The 23,300-nt window shown below is 40.2% G+C and overlaps 1 protein-coding gene across 1 annotated transcript in view; it reads right to left on the bottom strand.

Moving 5' to 3' along the window:
* The window catches only part of LOC104035030 (netrin-4), a 51,085-nt gene that overhangs the window by 20,148 nt on the left and 7,637 nt on the right, over window positions 1–23,300 (bottom strand). The window contains exon 3 of the mRNA XM_009488186.1: window positions 10,858–11,121. Within this exon, the coding sequence (XP_009486461.1) occupies window positions 10,858–11,121 (264 nt within the window). The remainder of the gene's footprint in view (window positions 1–10,857; window positions 11,122–23,300) is intronic.

Raw genomic sequence — 23,300 nt, 5'->3', positions numbered from 1 at the left:
GCACTGGCAGGCAGGTAGACCATGTGATCATATAAACCTCCCGATTTCATAAAACTAGTCTGAAGTACTATGTGCATAACCTGTAATAGTTTGTATTCTTGCAGTCTTGCTTTCCGAGTGCGTTCAGCCAGGGTTACTTACGTCACTAAGGCATGCTATGAGCTTTGAAAGATGAAAACTGTTGCTTTAAATACTGATAGTCTGGCTGCATCAAGCTTCCAGTTTTCTAACCAGCTTTTGCAAAGGGTAGTTTATAGGCTGACATACTCGCAGTTAGAGGATATTATTAGTCCAGGAAAGGAACAAAAATGTTATGCTATAGTCTCAGTCACCATCATATTGGCTCTAATGGCCACCTGAAAGCAAGCTCTGCTTTTGTGTTTTGTATAGCAGCTACATTCTCAGGCTGTTTCATGACGTAAAGTCTTTGGGGGCAATCTCGATTTGAGACAATTCTGCTTTCCTTACTACTTCTTTCTATGCTACCACCTTCTGCATCATGCCCTGAGTCATGTGTAAATTGGGCTGTGAAACTAAACCATGTTAAAAAAAAAGTTAAAACCGCTTTTTTTTTTTGTTGGCGCTAGTATTTTTAATCTGGATTAATTCTCTCATCTGCCTCACAGTACAGTCATGCTGTTACAAGTCTGGTATTGCTGCCAAAGGCTTTGATTTGTACATCTACCACCTGAGCAGCTTTGAGTCAGGATATAGAGGAGGTTATAGCTTCATGGATTATAATGCCAGGATGATCAGTTCCAAACATTTGGCTTGACCTGCCATACTAAGCCATGAATTTCATCCAGTAGTTCTTTCATGGAGTTCAGTAACTTCTGGTTGATTTATAGCAAATAGAGTAGAACCATATACTGCTTTCATACAACGGTTCCAAGAAATTATATGGTCCTTATTCACCTTTGACCACACAAAGTTGTTTCACCTGAATTCTGATCTGCAGCTGAGAGAGTGAGTGGAAATCTTCCATCTGTTTGTCCCTCAATTTTTTGATTTTTTAAACTCTGTTCAGCTATGTATAATACTTGAGGCCTCTTGCTTTCTCTCTGCCCATTTAGTTTCTTTTACCTTTTGTCCTTTCAGTAAATGTTGTGGTTGTTGCTCTTTCTCCTGGGCTATTCTCAGTCTGTTTTGGGGCTTTTTTCCTAATGAATGAATGTTAAATTTGGAAGCCTTCCAGAACAGAGCGACTGTTGCTGATTCGGAGAAAATGTTTGTCTTTGGGCTCTGTATTCACTTTGTAATGTCGCCAGAGAAATTTTGGATACAGCAGTTTGCAATGACATCAGAGGCTAGTCCCTTACCTGCTTTCAGTAAAACAAATCTTTCTGGGTCATTTTGAGTGGTTAAATAAAAAACAGTCTGCTATTCTGCTTTGTTTCTCTTACAGTTCAAATGGGCTCTCTTGTCTCTCCAAATGAAGAGATGTATCCATGCAGATTCATAACAAATCCTTCAATATCAGGTCCTGAGGAGAGCACGTATGACTTTTAAGAGGCCAAATTAAAAATTTCCTTCAACTTTTTCAAATTCGCAAAGACCTAAAGGAATGGGTGGCTTGGAAGTAAGTCCCAGATTACAGTGCCTGCTATGGGTAGATTGACAGTTCAAATTCCTGCTCTAATCAGGAATGAAAAAAGCCATTATTTTCCTATGTCACTTGCTCGTTTCTGGGAAAAGGTCTAATATGTGTGTGTGTCTAAAACTAGTACACATATGGGTGTTTTCTGAGGGAACTGAATTTCTGGCTCATACTTGGTCACTTTGGTAAATGAAGTCTGAGGGAACTTGGCAGGGATAAGTAGAGCTGGGACACTTGTGGCAAGGCCACCTGAGCCCATACAGGTTTTGGTCTCCACAGCAGTGATTGAATGAGCTGCCGCTGGTTCCAAATTCACTGAATAGGTAATGGTGAAGAAAAATCTGTGATTGTGTTTAGTTGAATATTCAGACTGGCAACTAAGACCTTTTTGAACAGTAACAAAAGAACAGGATAAATAGACCAGAAGAGGTACAAAATTCGTGCTTCATGTGAGGGAATACAACTCAGCCTGTGACAGTTTCAAGACACAACTCCATCCTCTGCCTGAATTCACCTGCATCAGTCTTTACACACAGGCCTGGCTGTGCCTTAGCCCACATTTCACTCTGCTTTCTTATTGTTTTCTTTCTGAATGCTAGCTTGATTTTTATTCATTTTTGGGCTATGCTGTCCTCTTATTTTTACCTACAGTACCATTATCAATCTGTAACAAACTGCAGACAAGTAGCAGCTGTCACGCTGAAATGCCGCCCCTGAGTTACAGCAGGTCACCAGCTCTTGGTGAGCGTCTTAATGGAGGAAGCAGAAAGGGGAGCAAGCTTCAGTTTTTTAATAGGTGAATGCCTGAATCACAGCGTAACAAGTAAATACACCGTTCAAATCTCCTGAAAGTGAATGGCACAAGTGAGTTTGGTCTTGTTCAAGGCTTTGTTCTTGATGCCACTGAACAGTCTGGCCTGACTGCCAACCTTTGCTGTAGAAAGACCCAGAATTAATTTTAAGGGGAGAAGGAAACGGGAGAAGCTCTAGATTCTGATATATGGACAAGGATTTGTGGATTTACAGGTCAGGCATAATGGGTTAGCAGACTGTGGACAGCTCAGAGAAGTTTGGATGTGACCTGTTCATTCAACAGGCAAAATAATTGTCATTTTATTTGTAGTAAGTCTGGCTAACTCCAGCAACTGTCTTGACTTAGCTGGGTTTCTACTGGTTAATCCACAGTGCCTCTAGGGGTGTGTGATTGAAAGTCCACTCCCAAACTGGGCCTGTGAGCTCTTCTCTGAATTTTTACCTCTCTGTTGAGTGAACTTGGCAGCATGCATAGCTCCCATTCAAGTGAAATTATGTTGAGTAATGGAATAGATAAAACCAAGAGAAAAATAGTTTTCTGCAACTTCTCTGCAGATGGCTGCAGCTTGGAGAGTGGGGGAAAGGCAGGACTGAAAAAGGTACAGGACCAGCCAAATTTATAAGGAATCTGGGAAAGCAGAAAAAGGGCAAGAAAGTCCATGATTTAGCAGAAAACTTGTGCACAGCAAGGAAAGGATTCTAAATGCCTAAAGGGTACAAAGCTAATCCCCGGGACCTTTCCAGCACAGTGAGTGAACCAAGGCAAGGAAATATATATAGGATTTTATAACTTTTGTGCTGAGTAATATGGAATTTGTTTACAGTCCTGTGCAAAATTTCTCCATATTTTGTGTGCACCTGCTGCCAAAGCATTAAAATGCAAAATCCATGCACCCACAAGGTATAACTCTAGAAAGATTTGCTTAAATTACTGGGAGATTTATAGGGGATGAGTGAACTGGCTGAAAGGCCTTGAAAAGCCTTGGTAAAATACTAAAAACTTTTGTTCTAGTAACATGTAGGTGAGCTGAGGACAGAAACAACATAGCAGTCTGTTCAGTCCCAAGGGAGCTTAAAAACACAAGGACTTAACGTATGAGGCCAAACACAGCAGCTGCTATGATTGTCTCATCACAGCAACTTCCTAGTGTTGGTGGCTGTGTCAAATTCACCTTAGAGAGACAGAACATTGCTTGGAGCTTAAACGAAAGAATGTCAGAAATATGCTGTACTATGGGACATCAGAGAGGTATTAGTAGCAAGTGGTAGCTGGTATCTGTGAGAAGAAGCAATTATGTCTCTCTCTTAGACACACACGCACACACACAGAGAAATTCTTGTAGGTTTAATGTGAAAAGCAATCCTTAAAAGAACTGTAACATATTTTACCAGCCCTAAAATATATTTACAAGTGTTTCCAATCAAGTGTTTCTACTAGCAGGGTTATTATGGTTCTTTCACAGAGATGAAAGTAGCAGAGAACATCACTTAAATGATTAAAACAACAAAAAACACTATTAATGACAGCAATTAAGCAACAAAATTAAAATACATTTAAATAGCTCACCCACAGCCATTGCTTTTAAGAAAAACTGTGTTTAAAAGCTAATAATGTCAGATGGGAAATTGTTTGCTACCCCATTCCACGAAATAAGAGAAGGTTTCATACAAGTAAAATGAGTGTCTACATGGGTGGATTTACACTGAGCCCTGATTCAGGAAAGCATTTAGGCATGTGTTTAAATGGCATTCCTGAACAGGCATGTTTTTCTGATTTGGACTTCAGTAGTAGTAAAAGACATTTCCACAACAATAATAAAATGTAGGAAAAACTTGTTGACTTTATAATTTCAGAATTGCTGCTGACTGAACCATTATATGGATCATACCATCAAAATTGTGGTTATTCTCTAAACCATAGATACTCAAAACATCATGTTGATGGTATGAATGCCAGATGCTCTGACTGCAAACCACAGGTTCTCAGTAGAGCTCATGGAGAACCTGCATGGATATCAAGTTAAATGCACTGACTGTAATCAGAAGAGGGTAGAAGCACAGCCCACACAGCTAATGTGCAACAAGCAAATTAAAGATGCAGTATGCCGTGGTATATTTTCAGAGTACACCAAAGTAGCCAAATTAACCATCTTTCATAAGATGAAACAGCTCACAGACTAACTTAATTTCAGAGCTCAAAAGAAGGTATGTCCCCTCTAAAAGGGAGCGTGTTGGCCAGTGCAGGTGGATAAGGCTGCACAGCAGTACAAAGCTCTCCTGCTCTTGCCTGCACTTCAGTGGGCAGTGCTAAGTGGAAAAGGCAGGGGGTGGGCAGAACCTTCTATTAAACCACCTAGGAATGGTCCCTGGAATAATTTTAGACCTAACATTACCTGAACCTTACCTGAATGTCAATTCAGAACTGGGTGAACTACTGTTTACATGTGTCCCTGCTATTCCAGCTGAAATGGCTGTAATGCAAAGTAGTGCTGATTCTGTTGGGAGGGGAGGACAATCTTGTTAAAGGTTCAGTCAGCAAACCCAGAAATGTTCACAAAAACTATGGAGAGGAACACAGATTACAGAGCCTAAATCTGTACTGAACAGGACTCTGAAACCTTTAAGATCTTTTCATCAGGACTACTACTGCAGGTTTTGTGCAATTCTAAGAGATACCTGGTGTAGCATCTGATTGAAACTATAAGAAACCTAACCAGAATGAATGCTTTTTTTGAAAGGAAACACCCCAGGCACTAACCCAGAGGCACGCTTGAATGTGGAGGATACAGTATGTCTAAAGTAAAGAGGGAATATGTACCATATTTTTGCTTGAATTCAGATTTTTAACAACTCAGAGGGACAGGGTTGTTGATTTTGGGGTTGGCCAAGAACCAACTCCTGGCAGTAATGGAGGCATTACCTTAACGTGCCAGTCTTCCTCACAGTCACTCTGAAACAGCAAGAGAAGCATGGTATGTATAGGAAAGCTGTTTTTTAGATTTATTTAGGTATTCTTCAGTTAAGGTTTCTGGTGACTTTTGTGAGAATGTCATAAAACAGGATCTTCTGGATGTGACCTACAAGACAAGTCTGAATATCCTTTTCCAACTTCTATCTAAGTAATTATTTAGAACTTAACTGTCATTTAGAGACACCGTTTTGAAGCACATCTTGCCCTGGAAAACTAGGAACTCACTCAAACCATCCACTAAAATTAAAGAGAACCTTTCCATGATGCTTCTCTGTCAGCTTCTTTGTCATCTCTGAACACAAATATCTGAAACTTTCTCATCCACCTGCATGTTCCCACAAGAATTCCTGTGAAATGCTTTGGTCCACTGTGGGTAGCAAAGGTGTCAGCAACACCACTTTCTTTTCATGTAGTTCATGTAATTCATGACTACTTTTGCTCCGTAATTTATGTGATCTTCTTCTATGTTTTCAGGTCATTATGGGCAGAGCTTGAAGTCCATATTCAGTTTTAATTTTTGGAAAAAAATCAGCTAGGGATCTGTTTCTAGAATTTATTCTGACATGATCTAGAAGCCCTTGTAATCTTTTTTTTTTTTTTTTTTAACATTTCTGACACTACTCACATAGTTGATGTACACAGGGTAACTTTTTCTTAAACAAAACCTACTCTCTGAGTTGCCAACCTCAACAGAGAGTACCTCCTGCATCTCTGAGTGCTGGACATCATACAGACTGGCACAGCTTGGATCAGATAATGTGGAAACTTAGCTGGGAATTATCTGTAGAACTGCACAAGATATTTGAAGAGGAGGTAATATTTGCAAGGGATACAACCGCCAAGTCACCTAGAAAATTGCTGTAGAAAAACAAGTTTTACCTTATGTAACCTCCATTATGCTAAACAAGGAATCTTACTTAGTACCAGATCGTGCTCCATTTGAAGTAAATGGAAAACATTCCATTTGCTTCATTGTGGAGGATCAGACCTACAAGGAGTCTAGCTGGTCTCTGTAAACAGGATAAAGAAGCAAAAGAAATATCTGAGGCAACTTGTAAGAATTTCCTTGCAGTGTAGGTACCAATAATTAACAAGTAAAAAAACCCTAATGCTTTATACAAAAACATTTTAATTCACATTCGCTTTCTTCTGTCCATACTTACTTCTCATGGACTAGAAAGAGAATTGTGAAATGTTTGGCAAACAGAAAGGACTTTGGTCTAGATTCTGTGTTCTGTCCACGTGCACTTTTTGCTTTGTAAACTTTGTTCTGGAAGCACCACTGGACTCAGCTAATGTATCATCAAAGCACGTCCTAAACCTCACAGCTCTTACTAACTTTGCTGGAGCTTAATAAAGTAATAATTTACGGTAGAGCAGCACATAACTTTGTACATCCTGCAACAGCAAGACTTGGGCAGGATTACATTCCATTTCAACCAATGGTAGAAGAAGACTAGATGTATTGAGGTGGCTAGGTCCTGGCAGTTGTTTCCCTTATAACGGCATATTAAAGCCCTCCATTTAAAAGAAAATGCTTGTTTGTAGTTTCTGTGGCAAAATGCAGTCTCAATAATTTCCTTCACTGACAAAGAAGCTACTCGTAAGAGTGTGAATAATACAGGCCGTGAAAATCAGAAAGGAGAATTTTGTCCTTAGCTATCATAAGAAGCTATTTAAGTTGGGTATGACATCTCTGTGAATCTTTTTTTTTGTCTGAGGAAAGGAAATAGAAAACAAGAAAATATCACTGTCAATAGCAATAAACCCCAAATTCAAGATATGTTTGTCCAGAAGTTTCTTGCCTATTTTTTACAGCTCCCATCTTCATTTCTCAAAGTTTTTCTCCTGTCTGACATGATATTCTCAGAAGTTAATAAGGGAAGTGTGATCTAGATAAATTGTGATGAGGTGGGTGCATGGCTTGTTCAAAAAAAAAGCCACCTTGAAAGGGTAACTATTACTGGTTTTCTGCCAAAGAAAGATGTCAAAGGACATTTCCATTGGATCCTATGGAAGTCTACTTTGAACCTTACTGTACTCAGTATTTTCACTAATGACTTATGACCAGAGAGAATATGCATGCAACTGTCTAGGATTTCGAGCTATGGAGAATGATACCATTTGGAGGTCAGTTTTACGATTTGCAGTTTCCTTGTGTCCATTTGTTTCTACGACACCATGGCGCCTGTGGCATTATTTCTCATAGAGCTTCATTTCTTGTTGGCAGCCTCAGTGGAGAAGCCAGAAGCTGAATGGGTTGTCATGACTGAACTGACAGATCCACAGAGAGACTGATCATTGACAGATCATCTAGCAGTCATAGATCATCTAGTCCCTCCAAAATGGTGTTGAAAAATGTTGGTTGAAAAGTGTCAAGAAATTTGCTTTAGTTTTCTCCATTATTTAGCCTCCTTATAGTATCAGTCTAGCAGTGTTAGAAGTATTACAAATGGAACAGTTTTCTTTCAAGAGTAAGAAGAGCAGACTTACAAGTTAGGACAATTATGTCTCTTCCAAGACCTAAGTGCAGAATGATCTCAGTTTTTGGGCCTATCCCATGGCAAACAATTACAGTTGTTTTCTACATGGACTTGCTTTTGTTTTTGTTAACTACAGAAAATAAATACATTGTAGGAGGACTCTGAACTCTTAAGAGACTGAAACTCCTATTACTTAAGCCTTTCTATGGAGGTCTGTATTCTTCCAGCATTTTATTTAATTACTTGACAGGAGCCCAGGAAACATGAAGCTGCTCTGCCTTTGTGCTGTGATATCATCCACACTAGCCACATTAAAAACTATGTGTCTTGAGACTTGCTCTGCCCATGTGTTCATTAAATATTAGATGCAGCCAGTGGAATGTATCAGATTATTTATAGACATGCAGCGTTTGTTTCTAACATCTCTTTTCCCCATCCTATTTAATCACCATGTGACTGAAAGTAGAGCACCGTCCCTGTCTGCCAAGAAATTGCAAGATGACAAATATTTTTGTTGCAATGTAGTTTGGCTGATATGAAATGTATCATTGTTGTTCACCACTCAACAACAAAGGCCTTTTCCTTCTGCACGTAGGCAAGGAGATTACTATATTGTAAGATGCAAAGTTATACACTTTATATAAACTCCCTCATGCTAGCTGTGTAGACCAAATTCTGAGATCTGTACCTATGTGAACTCTCCCTTCACCGCTACAATATCATCATTGGTAAGTATTAGATAAAAAGTAAAAGGATTCAGGAACCTGGCTTTTCCAGGAGTGGATTTTCATTGAGTATTTGAGGAGCTAGGGTGTAATGTCTAAAGCACAGAAAAGAGGAGCAAAATAGCGTGATCATCTTCACTCCAGACTTGCGTGACCTAGGAGCAGAATTTTAAGTTTTGACCACCTAAAGTTTCACACTTCTCTGGTTAGTACAAAAACACAAAATCTAAGGAAGGATATGGTAAGAACCTTCCAATCCTATCTGCAGAATGTGGATCCATGATCACTGGGGGAAAGGGGACAAGAAGGAATCACCTTAATTTGCAGCAGAAATTATTTAGGCAGGCACTAAAGAAGAGCTTTCAAAACTGTCAAAATGGGAACAACTACTGAGGGTTGCTATTGAATCTCCTTCATCAGAGATTCTAAAAAACTAGTTCAACAAGCATTCACTAGTGAATGGCTTAGGTATGCTTGATCATACCTTCATGCAAGGACTCAGACTAGCTCACTTATGGCCTTTTCCAGCCCTCATCTAGGATTCTAAAGGTAGTTAAGCTCCAGAAGGCTTTTGCCACTTTTCTGACTGCTGCATTTGAATCCCTGCTTAGGCAAAGACTTGCTAATATCTGTGCCTGTGCGAATGATGTGATGCATCCACCCTCTTATCTCCTGGGACATGAGTCACTCATGAAGTGCATTTCATCAAAACTATTTCACCTTCTGCCCCATGAAGTCATTGATGGCACAAAAAGATTCTATTCCCTTGTGACTAGTGGGAAAAAAAAAACCCAGTCATAGTTTACAACGGTTATGCCAGTAAAACACACAATATTGTGTTTTCCTTTTCTGATGGCAGAGTGTTTATTCTTCTACCAGCTGTATTCATTTAGCATGTTATTCATCTATTTGGTTTTACTATGTGTGTATTTAACAGTTTGCAATAGGGAGGATGCACTCTTTAAACAACTTTTCTTCACATAGTTATGTATTAAGTGAGTCTATATTTATAGTTAACTGAATCTGATAATATCACCTAGTGCTAGAATACTGTAGCTGAATCTTGGACTTACACCACAGGTGGAACTGATTCAGAAATGATTTTGCAGATATTGTGAAACTCATACAGTCCTAATTATCTTACAGTATCTACCTCTGAACCTAGAAAAGTTGAAAGGAAGACAGTGAATACACATTCCAGAAGAAAATAAATTAAAATGTCAAGTGTACCATATATCTAAAAGGACAGAAATAAGCTGAGGATCTATTTCTTGAGTCTATTATGTCGGAGTGCACCAGGGACTAGAGTTCTAAGGGTTATTTTGGTTTTCAAAACCCATTACAGAGCCAGACAGCCTTCTGGAACCAGTGGAGCCATTGACTAGTTTAAAGTGGCTTGAATTCTGTCTGTGATGTATGTGTTTAGATGTACCTGGATATTTGGTTAGCATCATTTCCTTGTGACTGTTATTACAGTTCTTCTATATAATACTTGCAGCTAAATCAAAAAGGAGACAGCAGTCATTCCCCCTGAATTGCAACTTCTGAGTATGCATACAAACACAACTCACATCTTATGCACATCCAGGATCAAACGCAGATAAAAGACTGAACAGGTAGGGGGTAGTCATAGTACTATAGAATAATCTTCTTACAAGGTTTGGCTTTTAAAAAAGAAATATTCTAACTTATTTTAAGCTGAATGAGTAAAAGAGATGGGAAGTGGAAATTATTTTCACATCCTGAACACTGCTGTCTATGTAGTGAAAGTAACAAAAACACAGAAGGCTGGAAACCTAAAAGTAAAGGCTGAAACCCTAAGTATGACAGAACTGCTCATGTCTCACAGACTCAGAAAATCTGAGATTCGAGATCTGATGCTGAATTCTGGTCAGGGCAGTCTTTGCATCAAAAAGGTTAGTTCAGTTCTCTGCAGGCAAATAGGTAGGAGATTGCATTCACTATATTTGTGGTTGGACCTCTGTTCCAATTACAAAGTCCCTTCACAATTTATAGGTATTTTGAGGTTCAGAGTTTTTAGAAGGACCCATCTCTAGCGATGCAATTAATACCTATGGAACTGCAGCAAGGGTTATAGGAAATCTTTTCCCAGAGTGGTTTAGGTTTCACTAATGTGGATTGACACTGTTGCCCTTTTTTAGATAGGCTTAGGGAGGCTTGGACAGGATCATACACAAAATGTACAGTTAGGCTGAGAAAGCACAAGCAGGAAGAAGTTTAGTAAGTTAGTGGATGTCTAGAACTCACCACGTTCTCCATGACTCCCGTCCTGTTGGCAAGCTCACATTCCTCTGCATGCCCATTGCAAAAGCAGCTTCCCCGGATGATCAGGTCGTAAATAGCATAGTGGGCAAATCTCTGAGGCTTCTCTACCAACCTCGAACCATGGCATGGACATTCCTGTCTTTTTAATAAAAGGAGACGGAGGCTGGTGAGTTTCAGGAGATCTTGAGCCTCAGGACTATAGGGGTCTTCGATCTTGTTAGCCGGACTTAAGGCACGATAAATGACCTGAAAGACAGAAGATACACATCCAAGAACAGATACAGGACTCTGCATACACAGCAAACATTCCAAGGTGATGTTCTGGAAAAAATAATAGTTCCTATTCAGAAGACTCTGCATAAGCAGTTGTGGGGCTGAGACTGATCCCAGAACATCACAGCGGAGTTACCACCAGCTGGCCAAGCCACAGCAAGTGACTGTGTACCTGCTTTCATCCCATCTCAGATGTGAGATAGGAAATGCCTTAGTTTCAACATCTCTCCCTGGGGTTACTGAGCTCAGTCACTTCTTGGAGTTCAGCCAATATGTGGTAACTTGTCAAGCGCTGGTTACTTCCTTGTGTTTCTGAGCCAAGTGACAACAGTGTCACTCAGAGAAATCCATGGTTTATTGGCATAAATGCAGTATTAATGCCATACAAATTTCTCAAAGCTTTTCAGGAATATGGCTTTAGCACGAGTTCTAGAGTCAGGTAAACTAAGGTACTAAGGGGATCTGCGAAAGAAGTGGAAACTGTGATCAGACTTTTGGTTTGGTCACTTGAACTATGTGCTAGAAAACACAGCTTGGCTTAGGGTGAGTAAGTGTTGAGAGAACCCTGTCTTCAAACAAAGCCAGCTGGTTTATTCATTAGGAGAAGAGAAGTAGCTACACTGCAGTGAGCTTGCAGGACCGAAGGTGCTTTGTGCCTACTGACTGTCTGCGGGTTGTTACTCTTTTGTCACAGCTTTTATGCTGTTTGGTAGTTCTCCAGAGCAGAAACAGTTTGGTTTTGAGTATCACAGTTCTAATTTGGTGTTTAATAGTGACTAAAGGGACATGTTTTATTTTAGCTCATGCACCACTCTGCCCTTCTGTATCTCTCGGGGTGTGTTTGGTTCTGTTGCTTTTGGGGAGAGGTTGACAACAGAGGGCTGCAGCACAGTCCATGCCAGTGAACTAGAGAGCTGGTTGCACTCATTCCCAGGCTTAGATGTCCTCCACGGATATGCTAACTCCAGTTTGAGAGCTATTTTCTCCTCTGGTTGAGTTTTTCCATCATAGCAGAGGGACTTGCCCTTGGAGTTCTTTGGCCCTGTGTTATAAGTGGTGACAGTGTCTGTCTGACTAACTTTGCTTCCATAGGGATTCCCTCTTTCTCTCTGTCTCTGTGTTTTTCTTTTTCTTTCTTTCTACTGAACCGACCAATTTAAATATTTGCAGTGTGTAAAATACTTTTGCTCCTCTTTGCTTGCATGAGCCAGAAAAGAGCTTGTTGTACATGCCTGGAAGATAATTCTGTTGCATGTTGATGGCACATGGGGAGATAAACCCCCTTAAACTAACAGAATCAGCTGCCCGGCTTCGCACAGAGTTACACCTAGCAGAACCACAGCAAAGGCAGTGGTACATTTCCCACCTGTCCACAGCATTTTCTGTTTGGTCAGCTCTGTTCTTTTTTCTTAATTCCCTTCTCTTATACTGTCAGCTATTTACAAAGCTGCAAACAGCCCTGTTTGGTGAGATCAGAGGTGCCCGTATTTCCTTGTTTGATAGAGCTATCGGCAGATTGCCCAGGCTGTGCAATGCAGGTGCCTACATTCCCCTGACCAATGAAGCCATGACAAAATAGCCCAGGCCTTTCCACCCCAATGTCTACATTACCCCTGTCAATGGAACCATAAGCAAATGGCCCATTCTGGTTTGTCCAGGTGCCCGGCATTCCCCTTATTGATGGATTCACAGGATAAAGACCAAATCTCCTCTGTCCAGTTCTCCTAATCCAGGATGGTCTGATCTTTTTAGTGGAAACCAGTTTTATGAACCCTCTGTCCTCCTTCCCAGTCCCCTGGGGACCATGGGTGGAGTAGTTTCTCAGCATCCTGAGCAGTACAGACACACACATCTTCCTCCCACGTGGTCAATTAATCTAAGACCAAGGCAGTGAACTGGATGGAATTGTTCTACAGAGCCTGCTAAGCTCAGAGACCTCAAAGCAGGGTTAAAACCTAACTACTGGGATAGTAATGGTTAAAAGTCCTTATGAAACTCTTTTAAATTGGCATAAAACAGAGGAAGCAAGGGTAAAGCAGTCTGTTCAATTACTGGTTTTTATAAGCTCTATTCTCACACTTAGCTTTCTTGTGTATGGCTTCTCTAATATATTTGCTTAGTAAAAATGGTATCTGCTTTCAGGACTGCTCTCCAGAGGATCACTGGCTTGAGAACATAAGTACTAGAGGGAAAGACATCTGAAAAAAGGTAATCAGTATGTCATTAGCTTCTGCAAGATCTGCACTGGTCCTGCCAGTGACCTCCTTCTACAAGGCTGGGCAAGAGGCTTAGTATCTCTGTGCCCCAGAGATCCCAGTTGTGAACAGCTATGGATCTCCTCACAGGATACAGAGAGGAAGGGTGAATGAGGTGAAGTACCAGAGTTTTTATGGGGCCTCTCTGAAAGAAATGACTAGATAATGGCCAAAGTATTTCTTTTTACTCTACGTCTTTGGCATTATACTTCTCCTTGGTGACAATAGTCTTGCATTGTGCTATGTTAACAGTGAAGGAAATCTTGTGTATTGTATTGCACTACTAGAAACCTATTTTGTATACAGTATGATAAGTTTAAAGAGATGGATTCATGTTTTGGTATCTTCAGTCAATTATCCATCCTCACCATGTCTTAACTGGCATCCAGATAGCACTGAGTTCTGTAGGCAAAAGAACAGCTATTGGGTCCTCTTCTCTCAGGATAGGGCCATTTGCTTTCACAAAGCTGTATTGTTTTTTTTGTTTCTTTGCTTGACAGCTTGGAAAAAGGTTGTGTTCCCTGTGGGCTTATTGTTTTGCAAACATTTTCATTTCTGGCTTTGCATCTCTTGAGGAGAGTTGCTTTGGCATTTTCCCTGTCCCCTTAGAATTCTGAACATTATTTGTGAGTAGAGATGTTAATAGCTTGGATGTCCCAAAGGGATTGTGGCATCCTTTTAAGAAAAAACAGTATTCCATTCCAGTTGAGGTACAAGAGTTTGCTTGTATGATTAATTCATGACACGTTTCTGTCTGGAATAAGCTCAGTGGTGAGACTGGATTTGTTTGTCCTTATCTCTCCCAAGGCAAGACTTGTTAAGTGTTAAAGATCTGATTTGGGTGACATAACACTAGTGAAGTCTTTTGGGAGTGGCATTTATATGTTCTTCTTGGATTCAGCAACCACTAATGAATTAGCCTTCCTTAACTTTGTAAAAAGCAAAGATATAGAGGACTTAACTTAAACAAAGATATTTTGTATCAGCAGAGTCAAAGCAGATATATTGTGCCAATATAAGCAGTTTAGGAGAGCTGCATTTTGCACAGAGGTAGCACAGGTTTTTTTCTCGTGTTTAAACCAGTTTAGCAGCATTAATTCATATATGCATAAAACTGGAAAATGGAATTTTCCTCTCTCTTCCCTTCTGGAGAACACATTCTCCTTGAAATATTGGTGGTAAAAACCCTTGAGGACAAGGAAGAGTGTAATGTAATCACCATCTCTTGGCTCATTTTTAATATTTGATTGGATGTTTCTTCTCACATTAAAGTGTCAGTCATTAGATCTTCCTTAACATATGTGTTGCCCTACTGGCAACAGCGATATGTTACGATCCATAAGTTATACTTGTTAGTCTACTATGTGTATTGATTCAAATAATTGTAGAGTGGGATGAATTTTTAACACAAATCTGGTATCTCACCTTATGTACCCTGAATTATTTTTCCATAAATGCATAATTTACCTAAAAAACCCCAAACGAAACCACTGATTTTTTTTCTGTACTAAAAATACATTATTATATTTTAAATGAATGTATTTGGGTTTATGGTTCCCTAAAAAAAATTAATCCTAATTTAGGAGACAGATTGGTGGTGGTTGTATATATGGATTGATAATTTTACACGGTACAGGGAAGAATTTTATTTCTGTAAAAAACGAAGAGATGTCACTGTGACCAAAATACAGAGTTGGGAATGCAACTATTTGTTCAAAGCTCCAGTGCAATTGTTCAGTATAATGCTCAGCAAGTAACTTAAGCCTTATGCTGTTGTGGCTTGCCAGTGAATTCAGTAGGAACAGGAGAAGTCTCTTGTATGTCCTGCTTACTTTGTTTAAAAATAGGATACAGGTATTCAAATACTTCATGGAATGGGAGGAAGATTAATAAATTTATATCTGTAAAATTCTCTGAGAATCCTTGAGTCATGAGCTGTGGGAAGAGACACTCCGTCTTTTCACTGTGTTCTTTGTTTCGGTTTTTTTAGTTCACAAGTTTTGTGTTTCTGAAGCCTATGAAGCAGATTCCTTCTATACAGATAGACGCTTGACTTCTGCCTTTTGCACAAAGGCAGAAATAGGATTGATTTTTCATTTCCCAGAGATACCATGCAAATTTGCAGTTTTCCATTATATTCATGTAAAAGGCATGAAGACAGTGTAATGAAAGTGTGTTTTTATAATTAAGATGCAAGCTCTGAAAAGAGCTTCCCATGATGTTCACTGTAAACCTATTTCTCATCTAATTAAATGTCTATCTGGTGTCAAGCTCTGTGGAAGCTCTGTTCTTTTTTTGCTGTAACAGACTGCTCTGAAATCTCCCAGACCTTTCTCTAAACATCAGTGTGCAGCTTTCATAAAAGTAGCATATGAACAGCTGCAGAAGCAAATCTGATGGTGATTAAGTCTGCTAAGGGACACCCTAGAAATCTTTCCACTTCCATTGAACTGGGTGGAAGTGAGGGTATTCAGCACCTCTATAGTCTCAACCCTTTGTGGAAATACAACCTAGATCCTGAGTTTCCCTTATAATCAGTAGCTGACACTGGAGCTGAACGCTGAGTAGGACATTCATGCTTATCTGCATATCTGCTATCAAGCGCATATTTGTCATTCTCATTTTCAAAAGTCAATCAGCTGCACCTCAAAAAGATGGTCACTACCCTGTCCTTTCCTGACCTTTCTAAGAGCAAGGAAGTTTGGAGAATGCTGTAAGTGTGCAAAGCTAAAAAAGGTAGCCACTGTTAGATTGGTTTTGCTGTACACAAGTTGGCACAGCTTCACAGGGGGTGATGTTTTATCGCCAATCAAGAGATCATCTTCATCCCGGAGACAGTGTCTCAGATTTTTGATTTCTTGCCATATGTTTTGCTTCTCCTTTCTTGATGCAGATAATTCTGTTTTCTTAACCTGATCTTCCAGCCAGTATTAGTCAGAAAAGATGTGGACACAACAAAGGTTCCCCCTTGCAATCTCATAGCCTAAGGTCAAGGAATATGAGTCATAAATGGAGGGCAGTGCCAATGCGTGGCCTCCTACAAAAGAAGATCCTTGTGTAGAAAAAGAATTTGATATTACAAATCAACCTTAAGCTATGTTGATCGTGTTGCACACAATCAGGTTAATGAGATCAGAAATGTCTGTGTGCTTATACTAGGCCCATCAGAAGGAAGCTGCAATAAAAACTCTCATCAGTCCTAAATACTCTTCATTAAGAGATTTTCATGTGAGTTGATTTTGTTCTTAAAGGAATAGTAAACAATTGTCTCAGAATTTTTCCTACCCAGTGGCAAATATCCTCTGATTAATTTGATGGAGCCCCTTGACTAAAATTAAATCTTCCATCTTGTGGTACAGTAGTCTTTACTAAGAAGTAGTCTTTTTCCTGTTTTGAATTACTGTTCGGAGCACAAAGAAAGTCTAGCTATTCTCTTAGCTATTAGAAGGCCCATTCTGATGATTCATGGAATAGTGTTTTTTAGTCAAGACCCACTGCTTTTCTGTCCTTCTGGAGAATAAAACTTAGAAGCCAGTATAGAATCTGATAGTTTGTTAAAGAAATAATTGTGCATTTGATTTTTTAAATTTCTCTGATCTGGGTAAACTCAGCTGCTACCAAGACAGTGGCATCTTGAATTCATTCTGTGTTTTCCAAAACAGAAAGGGTCAATGTCCCTTCAATTTTCTTTTGCTCTGAGGTTATTCCAGTAATCCAGTCAGTGTGGCATTAATATTAATATTTAGGCATTGCTGCCAATGTGACAATGGGGAAAGTCTGCACAATTGAAATTAGAGGCAGACAAATCTGAAGAGCCATGCAGACTTTGTCCCTTCCTCAAACAAAATCTATTCTGTAGGTTCAGGTTATCCGCAGGTGTAAATCTCTACATCTGTGTAGAAAGGCAAGGTTTGTAGGAAGAAGCACTATCTTCTGTCAAGCCAGGTATTGTAGTTGGAGTACAAAATCTAGACTATTGGGCACAAAAACCTTCAGCTTGCAGTCTGTATCAGGGAGTGGACAAAATTCCTTCCATTCTACATAGCACCACCTTATGTGGGGGTGTGAGAACATTTCCATGCTCCCACAAAGTGCGGTGTCCTTTTCCATTATGACGGATGATACTTGCTCTGAAATGGCAAAGGGTGGCACGAGGAGCTCTGTGATACAGACAGCCCAACTGGGAACTGGATTGAGAACGAGGAGACTCATTTCACTCTGTCTGCTGAATTGTCAGGGAAAGTTAAAACAACCCATCACCGTTAGTGTCAACCAATGTCAACCAAGCTGTATTCTCCTGGGAGAGCATCCATTTCTTCTAAGTGGAGCCACTTAAATCTCTAGGTCTTGGCTGAAATCTTACACATGAACAGACTTAGCTAAGTGTTTAGTCTCACCGTGACAGTGATATGTGGACAACCATAGAGCAAACAGTTAAGTGTTCGTTTTCCTGGAGTTTGAAAATTACAACAATGAATCTCTAAGATTCATAGCATTTTAGACAAGAATTTTTTCACAGTTGAGATTTGAAAAAAAAGTCATGGCTGCAACTCCACTAAGGTTTTGCAAAACAGGGTTTGAAGAAAAATTTGTTTGATATCTGCTGCCTTGTAGGTTCAGGAAGTGCAGAAGTAATGCTCAAAAAACCCCTGCTGTGTCTTTCTGGCTGGTCTATAAGGTTTCAAATGTCTCTGAAATGTCTCATTACAAACCAGGTCAGAATAGGACATTTGGTGCTGTCCTGAAGTTCACTTGCCAGGGATGGGAATGCTGGACTGGTCTCGTCAGTTCAAATTCCCTTCAGAGGCAAATCCTTGAGCCCCTTAATTCTTCCTCCAGGGAAGCAGGGCCTGGCAGTGCTATCTGCTTGTTTACACTACTGGTGTTAACTGCTTCCTCTCAACTTGCCTCTGCATTCTGTCTCCTCTACAGTTCAAGTTAAATGAAATGCTGAACAGACGGCCCTAGTCATAACATTCAGGTACTTACCTTCACTATTGATTAATCCCTCCTGGAATCCTTTCCAGCTGGAGTTGGAATAACCCGAGCATCATGCAACTTGGAGAGGCCAGTCCTGATGACTGTTGGACAATTCACTGCAGTGCAAGACCCTGCCCTTGCATCTTAGCTACTAGGAATTCAACCTCGTGATGTGCTGAGCATGCTTCTTTTCAGTGACCCCACTGCCATATGAGATCAGACCTTTAAGAAGCCACTGAAGCCTCAGTGGTGACCTCTTGAATTATTGATGTTGCCACTTAATGAGGTATGTGTGTGTGTGCGGGGGATCCTCCTTTGTTTATCAAAAGGTTTGGCAGTAAAAGGAAAGCCTGAGAAAAGACAGCAAAAAATGTAGGTCCTTGGAACAGGATCACATACATTCCACACGGAGCCCTGCCCTTGGCCTGGTTTGGTGTCTGTGTGCAAGTGGTCCCCCTCTGCCGTAACTGTTGCTCAGGGAATCCCTGTAGATGGAGAAAGGCAGCAAAGGTCTTCAGTGTCAGTGCAGAGGAAAAGGCCTTCCACAGGGTTGACTGTGTCTTCTGTCCGAACAACCTGGTGGCTTTTGAAGCAGACGGAACTGCATCCCATCACAACATGTCTTGATCTGGCATTCACAGAGTGTGTTTAGAAGAGTGAATAAAAGTCTTTTAGCTACAAAGCAAGTCCACTCATCTTTGACAAAAGGCACTGCTGGGGACTTCTGTCCCTAAAGAGGTCACCACAGGATACAAAACGGAGAATGAACAGGTCTTCTGCGCAAGGCACACTTAACATGTTGCCATAGAAACCAGTTACTTAATTCAGGCATACACAGTTCTTCCAGCCCCCAGTGAATTCCAGTAATGGGTTTATTATATCACACTTCATTGGTGTCATCTGTCACACAGACACTCACATAAATGAAGCAGGCTTTGATTCAAAACTCCCTTCCACTAGCTAGACCCAATAGGGGAAGGGTCTCCTTTTGGGTCTGGTGGTTACAAGCAGGTCACTGTTCTACCCCATTTTGCATGCTAGTATCTTCCTTTCATGCAAAAATCATCTTTGATGGAGGAGAACATTTGTTTTCATTTCCCGATATTCCAGTCTATTAAAAATGTGCTCTTAATCTCTCGGATCCTTGAGTGCACGTGCTGTCAGGATGCAGGTTGAAAGATTTCTGTCCCTGTTTCCCCCATATGATGTTTGAACTGTAAGTCACACTAATGTCTGATGCCATGTTGTGGTAATTTCTCCCTTTGTTTGGGCCAGGGTTTTGATTTATATTAGCTAACCTGAAGGTTTATTTCAGGCTCCATGACTACAGAGTGTTTTTAAATTAGAAAAACGGATGGATGGACAAGTAGGTAAAAAAGGTCTCAGTTGACGCATAAGACTCTATGCAAGCATCGCCTATGGATGCACTTACACTAGATGAACAGACCTTAAAAAGGTGGAGTTGTTTTTAGTTCATGATGTTATGTCGGATGCTGGCGTACTGAAGCTGATGAGCATAGCAGTAACTATTGTCCCTTAAGAACAGTTAAGAGTGGTCTCCCTTAAGAATAAGGTAAAGATTAGAAGCACTTGTTTCCCATTTAATATATAATTTCTTACAGTGATAGAAGTCAACAGGCAAAACATAGGGTACTGAATAGGGCCAGTCAGGGCTTAAGACATACTAGTGGAGGATTTTCACTGAGAAGTGTTTATAAGCATAGAAGGCTAGGTGTTGATTTTGTGGTGCTTCATATGAAGCAAACAGAGGCAATGTGTAGGCACTTGGCAGTGAATAACTTGCTCTGCCTCCTAGACCAGAAATCATCAATAGAGCAAGTTTATTGCCAGAAGAATAAAGATGGGGGGACCTAGGATCACAGATAGATAGATTCTAGCTGCAGAAGTACTCTGGATCTGAACAGGAGTAAGGGATTTAGTAAATCTGGAGTAAAAGAAACATTAGAAAGTCATCTCCTTGCATTTCTACAGGACTTGTTCCCCAATGCATGACACCTTCTGTCTCAGCTGTACCTTATCTGAGATGGAATGGAGATGTGTGACCCTGTCAGAGGTGAAAGATAAGGGATGATCTACGAGAGACAAGGGATACACCTTAACTTAGTGATACATTTTGTTCTGTTGTGACATTGTCACATCACTCACCCAAATGTCTTTTGCTTCCATTCTAGTCTCCTGAAAGTTTCTCTTCTGCCAAGTTTCCCTTCATGCTCCCAGGAAAAGCCTCTTTCAGTGGTCTTGGAGGACCACCAGTGCGTGTGCTGACTCAGGGAGATGCATCTCAGTTTATAGATGCATGTAAGTTACTGCAGCTCTAACACCTTCTCCTTTCACACCAGTTGACCTGAAATCTTGTTTTGTGATGTGTCCCACATGGGTTTTAAATCTAAGTGTTCTTAGTAAGCCATCTCTTTTTTTGATTCCTTTTGTGCCCTCTTAAAGAGGAATTTGCATCTCTTCTCCAAGTGAATAGGACAACACCCAAGAAAAACCTGAGTGTCATGCAGTGGAAATGACTTCAACCCCTTCAGTACAGAAAACTGGCATTTCTCTCAGAGCATTAATTAGTATTTAAGTTGGAATGGTTTTGATCATTTTAGAAATGTTGTCAGCTTGTGATGTGAGCTCCTCAGCAATCCAAGGCTTAGCCAGAATCAGTAATTGGATAGGTCAGAGTGGAGGTCAGAAAGAAGCAGAGAACACTGCAGAAAGTAGTGGTGGGGATTCAATCAGCTTCCTTCCAAGTCAGTTGTGAGTCAGTGTTTGAGGGGATGTCCTAGTGACATCTGTGACATTTTTAAAATAAGGTGTAAAATTGCAGTTCTGAGACGCGTGGGCAAAGCTCCTGTGAGATTTATAGTAAGCGTAGTGGTGTCACTCAGGCAAATGTGATCAGGTATCACTTTAAATAGCTACACTCTGCCTTCCTTTATTTTCATGCACAAAAGAATCTGCTGTGTCATATTGCTGCCCTGAAAAGCCTGATGCTTTTGCACCCTCGCCATAGTGGCATTTCATGGATTGATTAAGAGGTCTCTGTAAAGTCTGTCCAGAACTTCAGAATCCTTTTGGATTAACATTCTGTGAATCAGCATTTGTCTTGTTCTCTGTTAAGTTGCCATACAGATTCCTGTGTGCTGCTTTAAAGCTTCAGCTCTCCGTCCTGTGGAGGAAGTGACCGCTGTATGCATTCAATTCATATAACAGTTCATGAAAGTATTTGGGATCTGCAAGGGTATGACCTGTAAATATATGACTGTTCTTACTATTACTATTGTTTTCTAACATCTACTACCACAGCATACATTGATTAAGCGTACACATATTCATGTCAGTGTAGTTGCTGCCCAGGTTGACAGACTCATTTTGGCACTTGTAATCACAAAGGCTTGTGTGGGGCGAATGTTTTATTATTTGATTTTCTGCCATCCACTTCTCAGATTTGTTGTAGCAGCAACACATGGTCTTAATGATATTCCCCAAGGTTAAGTTAGCACAAAAGCCAACATAGTGCACGGCAACAGGGGATACTGTACTAGAGAAGGAAGAGTTGTTTTGTACTTAAGGCCAAGGCATTTGCCTCAGCCCCTGTATTCTATTCCTTACTCAACCAGAATTGTCCTGTTTTACTACAAAACACTTCACCTTTCTGTGCTGCTCTTTCCCATCTGTGAAACGGCAACAGGGCCTTTATATGTGTGCTGAAGATCATTAAATGGATCTTGCAATGTACTTCCAGATTTTTGATTGGAAGGCACACAATAGTGGAAAATTGTATTTGTTGCCTAGATTCTGTATTGACGTGGCAAACTGTAATCTCTCTACAGAAGACATTTGGATGCATTTGACTTAAATGTATCATGATAACTGACCAGCAGAATTACTACTCCAGGAACAAGACAGTAGTCTTTAGTAGTCAGATGATCTGCTCCAGATTTCTAATACGCAGAGATGTTTCCCAGCCTGTTGCACAAAAGCAAACTCAGTCTCTCCTTACTGCTGTTTCCCTGTCTCAGGTATAGCACACTAGTTTCTTTCTTCTCAAGCGCATTTTGAAGTGCACTGCTGAAACCACTGTGTTTTTTTGAAGCCTATCTGGACCATTCACCTCACACCTGAGGTGAATTTGCAGCAAAGTATTACTGCCAAACCTGCATGATCGCTTCCAGACAGGGAAACCAAGAGGATTGTGAATTCTCTAAGGAAGAGAGAAGGTATTGAAAGGACTCCAGCCACTGTTGTGACTATAAGAATGTCTTATAATCTCCTTTTGTGCCTTTATGTCTCCTCTATAAAATGATACCAATGATATTTACCATCTTTCCCATCTAAACTGTTTCAAGATTGATGAATGAAAAGGGTTATAACCAAACTAAGCACCTGATTACTAAGCAATCGTTGATGTTCGTCAGAGGAATTTATCAGAGCAATTGTACATTTATTTTAAAAGAAAGTCTTCTGCATATGTTTAATAGCACATCAGAATATTCATAACAAGGGAGGGCCTTTTCCCACTGTTGAATAGTGAAACCTGGCTGCTCACTTCTACTTCCTGTTTCTAAACAGTTTCATTTCTGGAGCCTATGGCTTGATACAATCAGAGCAGTCACCCCCAGCAAGAAAAGTTATATTAAACTTAGGGGAAGGATGAAGTTAAAAGTCATCCAATCGTCTAGGACTTTTTATATGGAGAAGGAAAAGAAAGACCATGCAGTTCATGTCATCCTAAAGTAGGAGAACAGTTTAGATAAATCAGACTCTACAAATGTGTATTTCCCTATGTCTATCTTGCTGGGATGCTAGTTCAGTTATTGGCATCTGCAACGTAAAATTAGGCAATATTAATCCTATCCTGTGAAACTCTCATGAAAGAAATTTGTTAAAGCACTTCCATTC

Source organism: Pelecanus crispus, chromosome 7 (genome assembly GCF_030463565.1).
Source record: "Pelecanus crispus isolate bPelCri1 chromosome 7, bPelCri1.pri, whole genome shotgun sequence".
Classification (NCBI taxonomy): domain Eukaryota; kingdom Metazoa; phylum Chordata; class Aves; order Pelecaniformes; family Pelecanidae; genus Pelecanus; species Pelecanus crispus.
The sequence above is the reverse complement of the archived record's forward strand: the minus strand, read 5'-3'. Positions and strand labels throughout refer to the sequence as shown.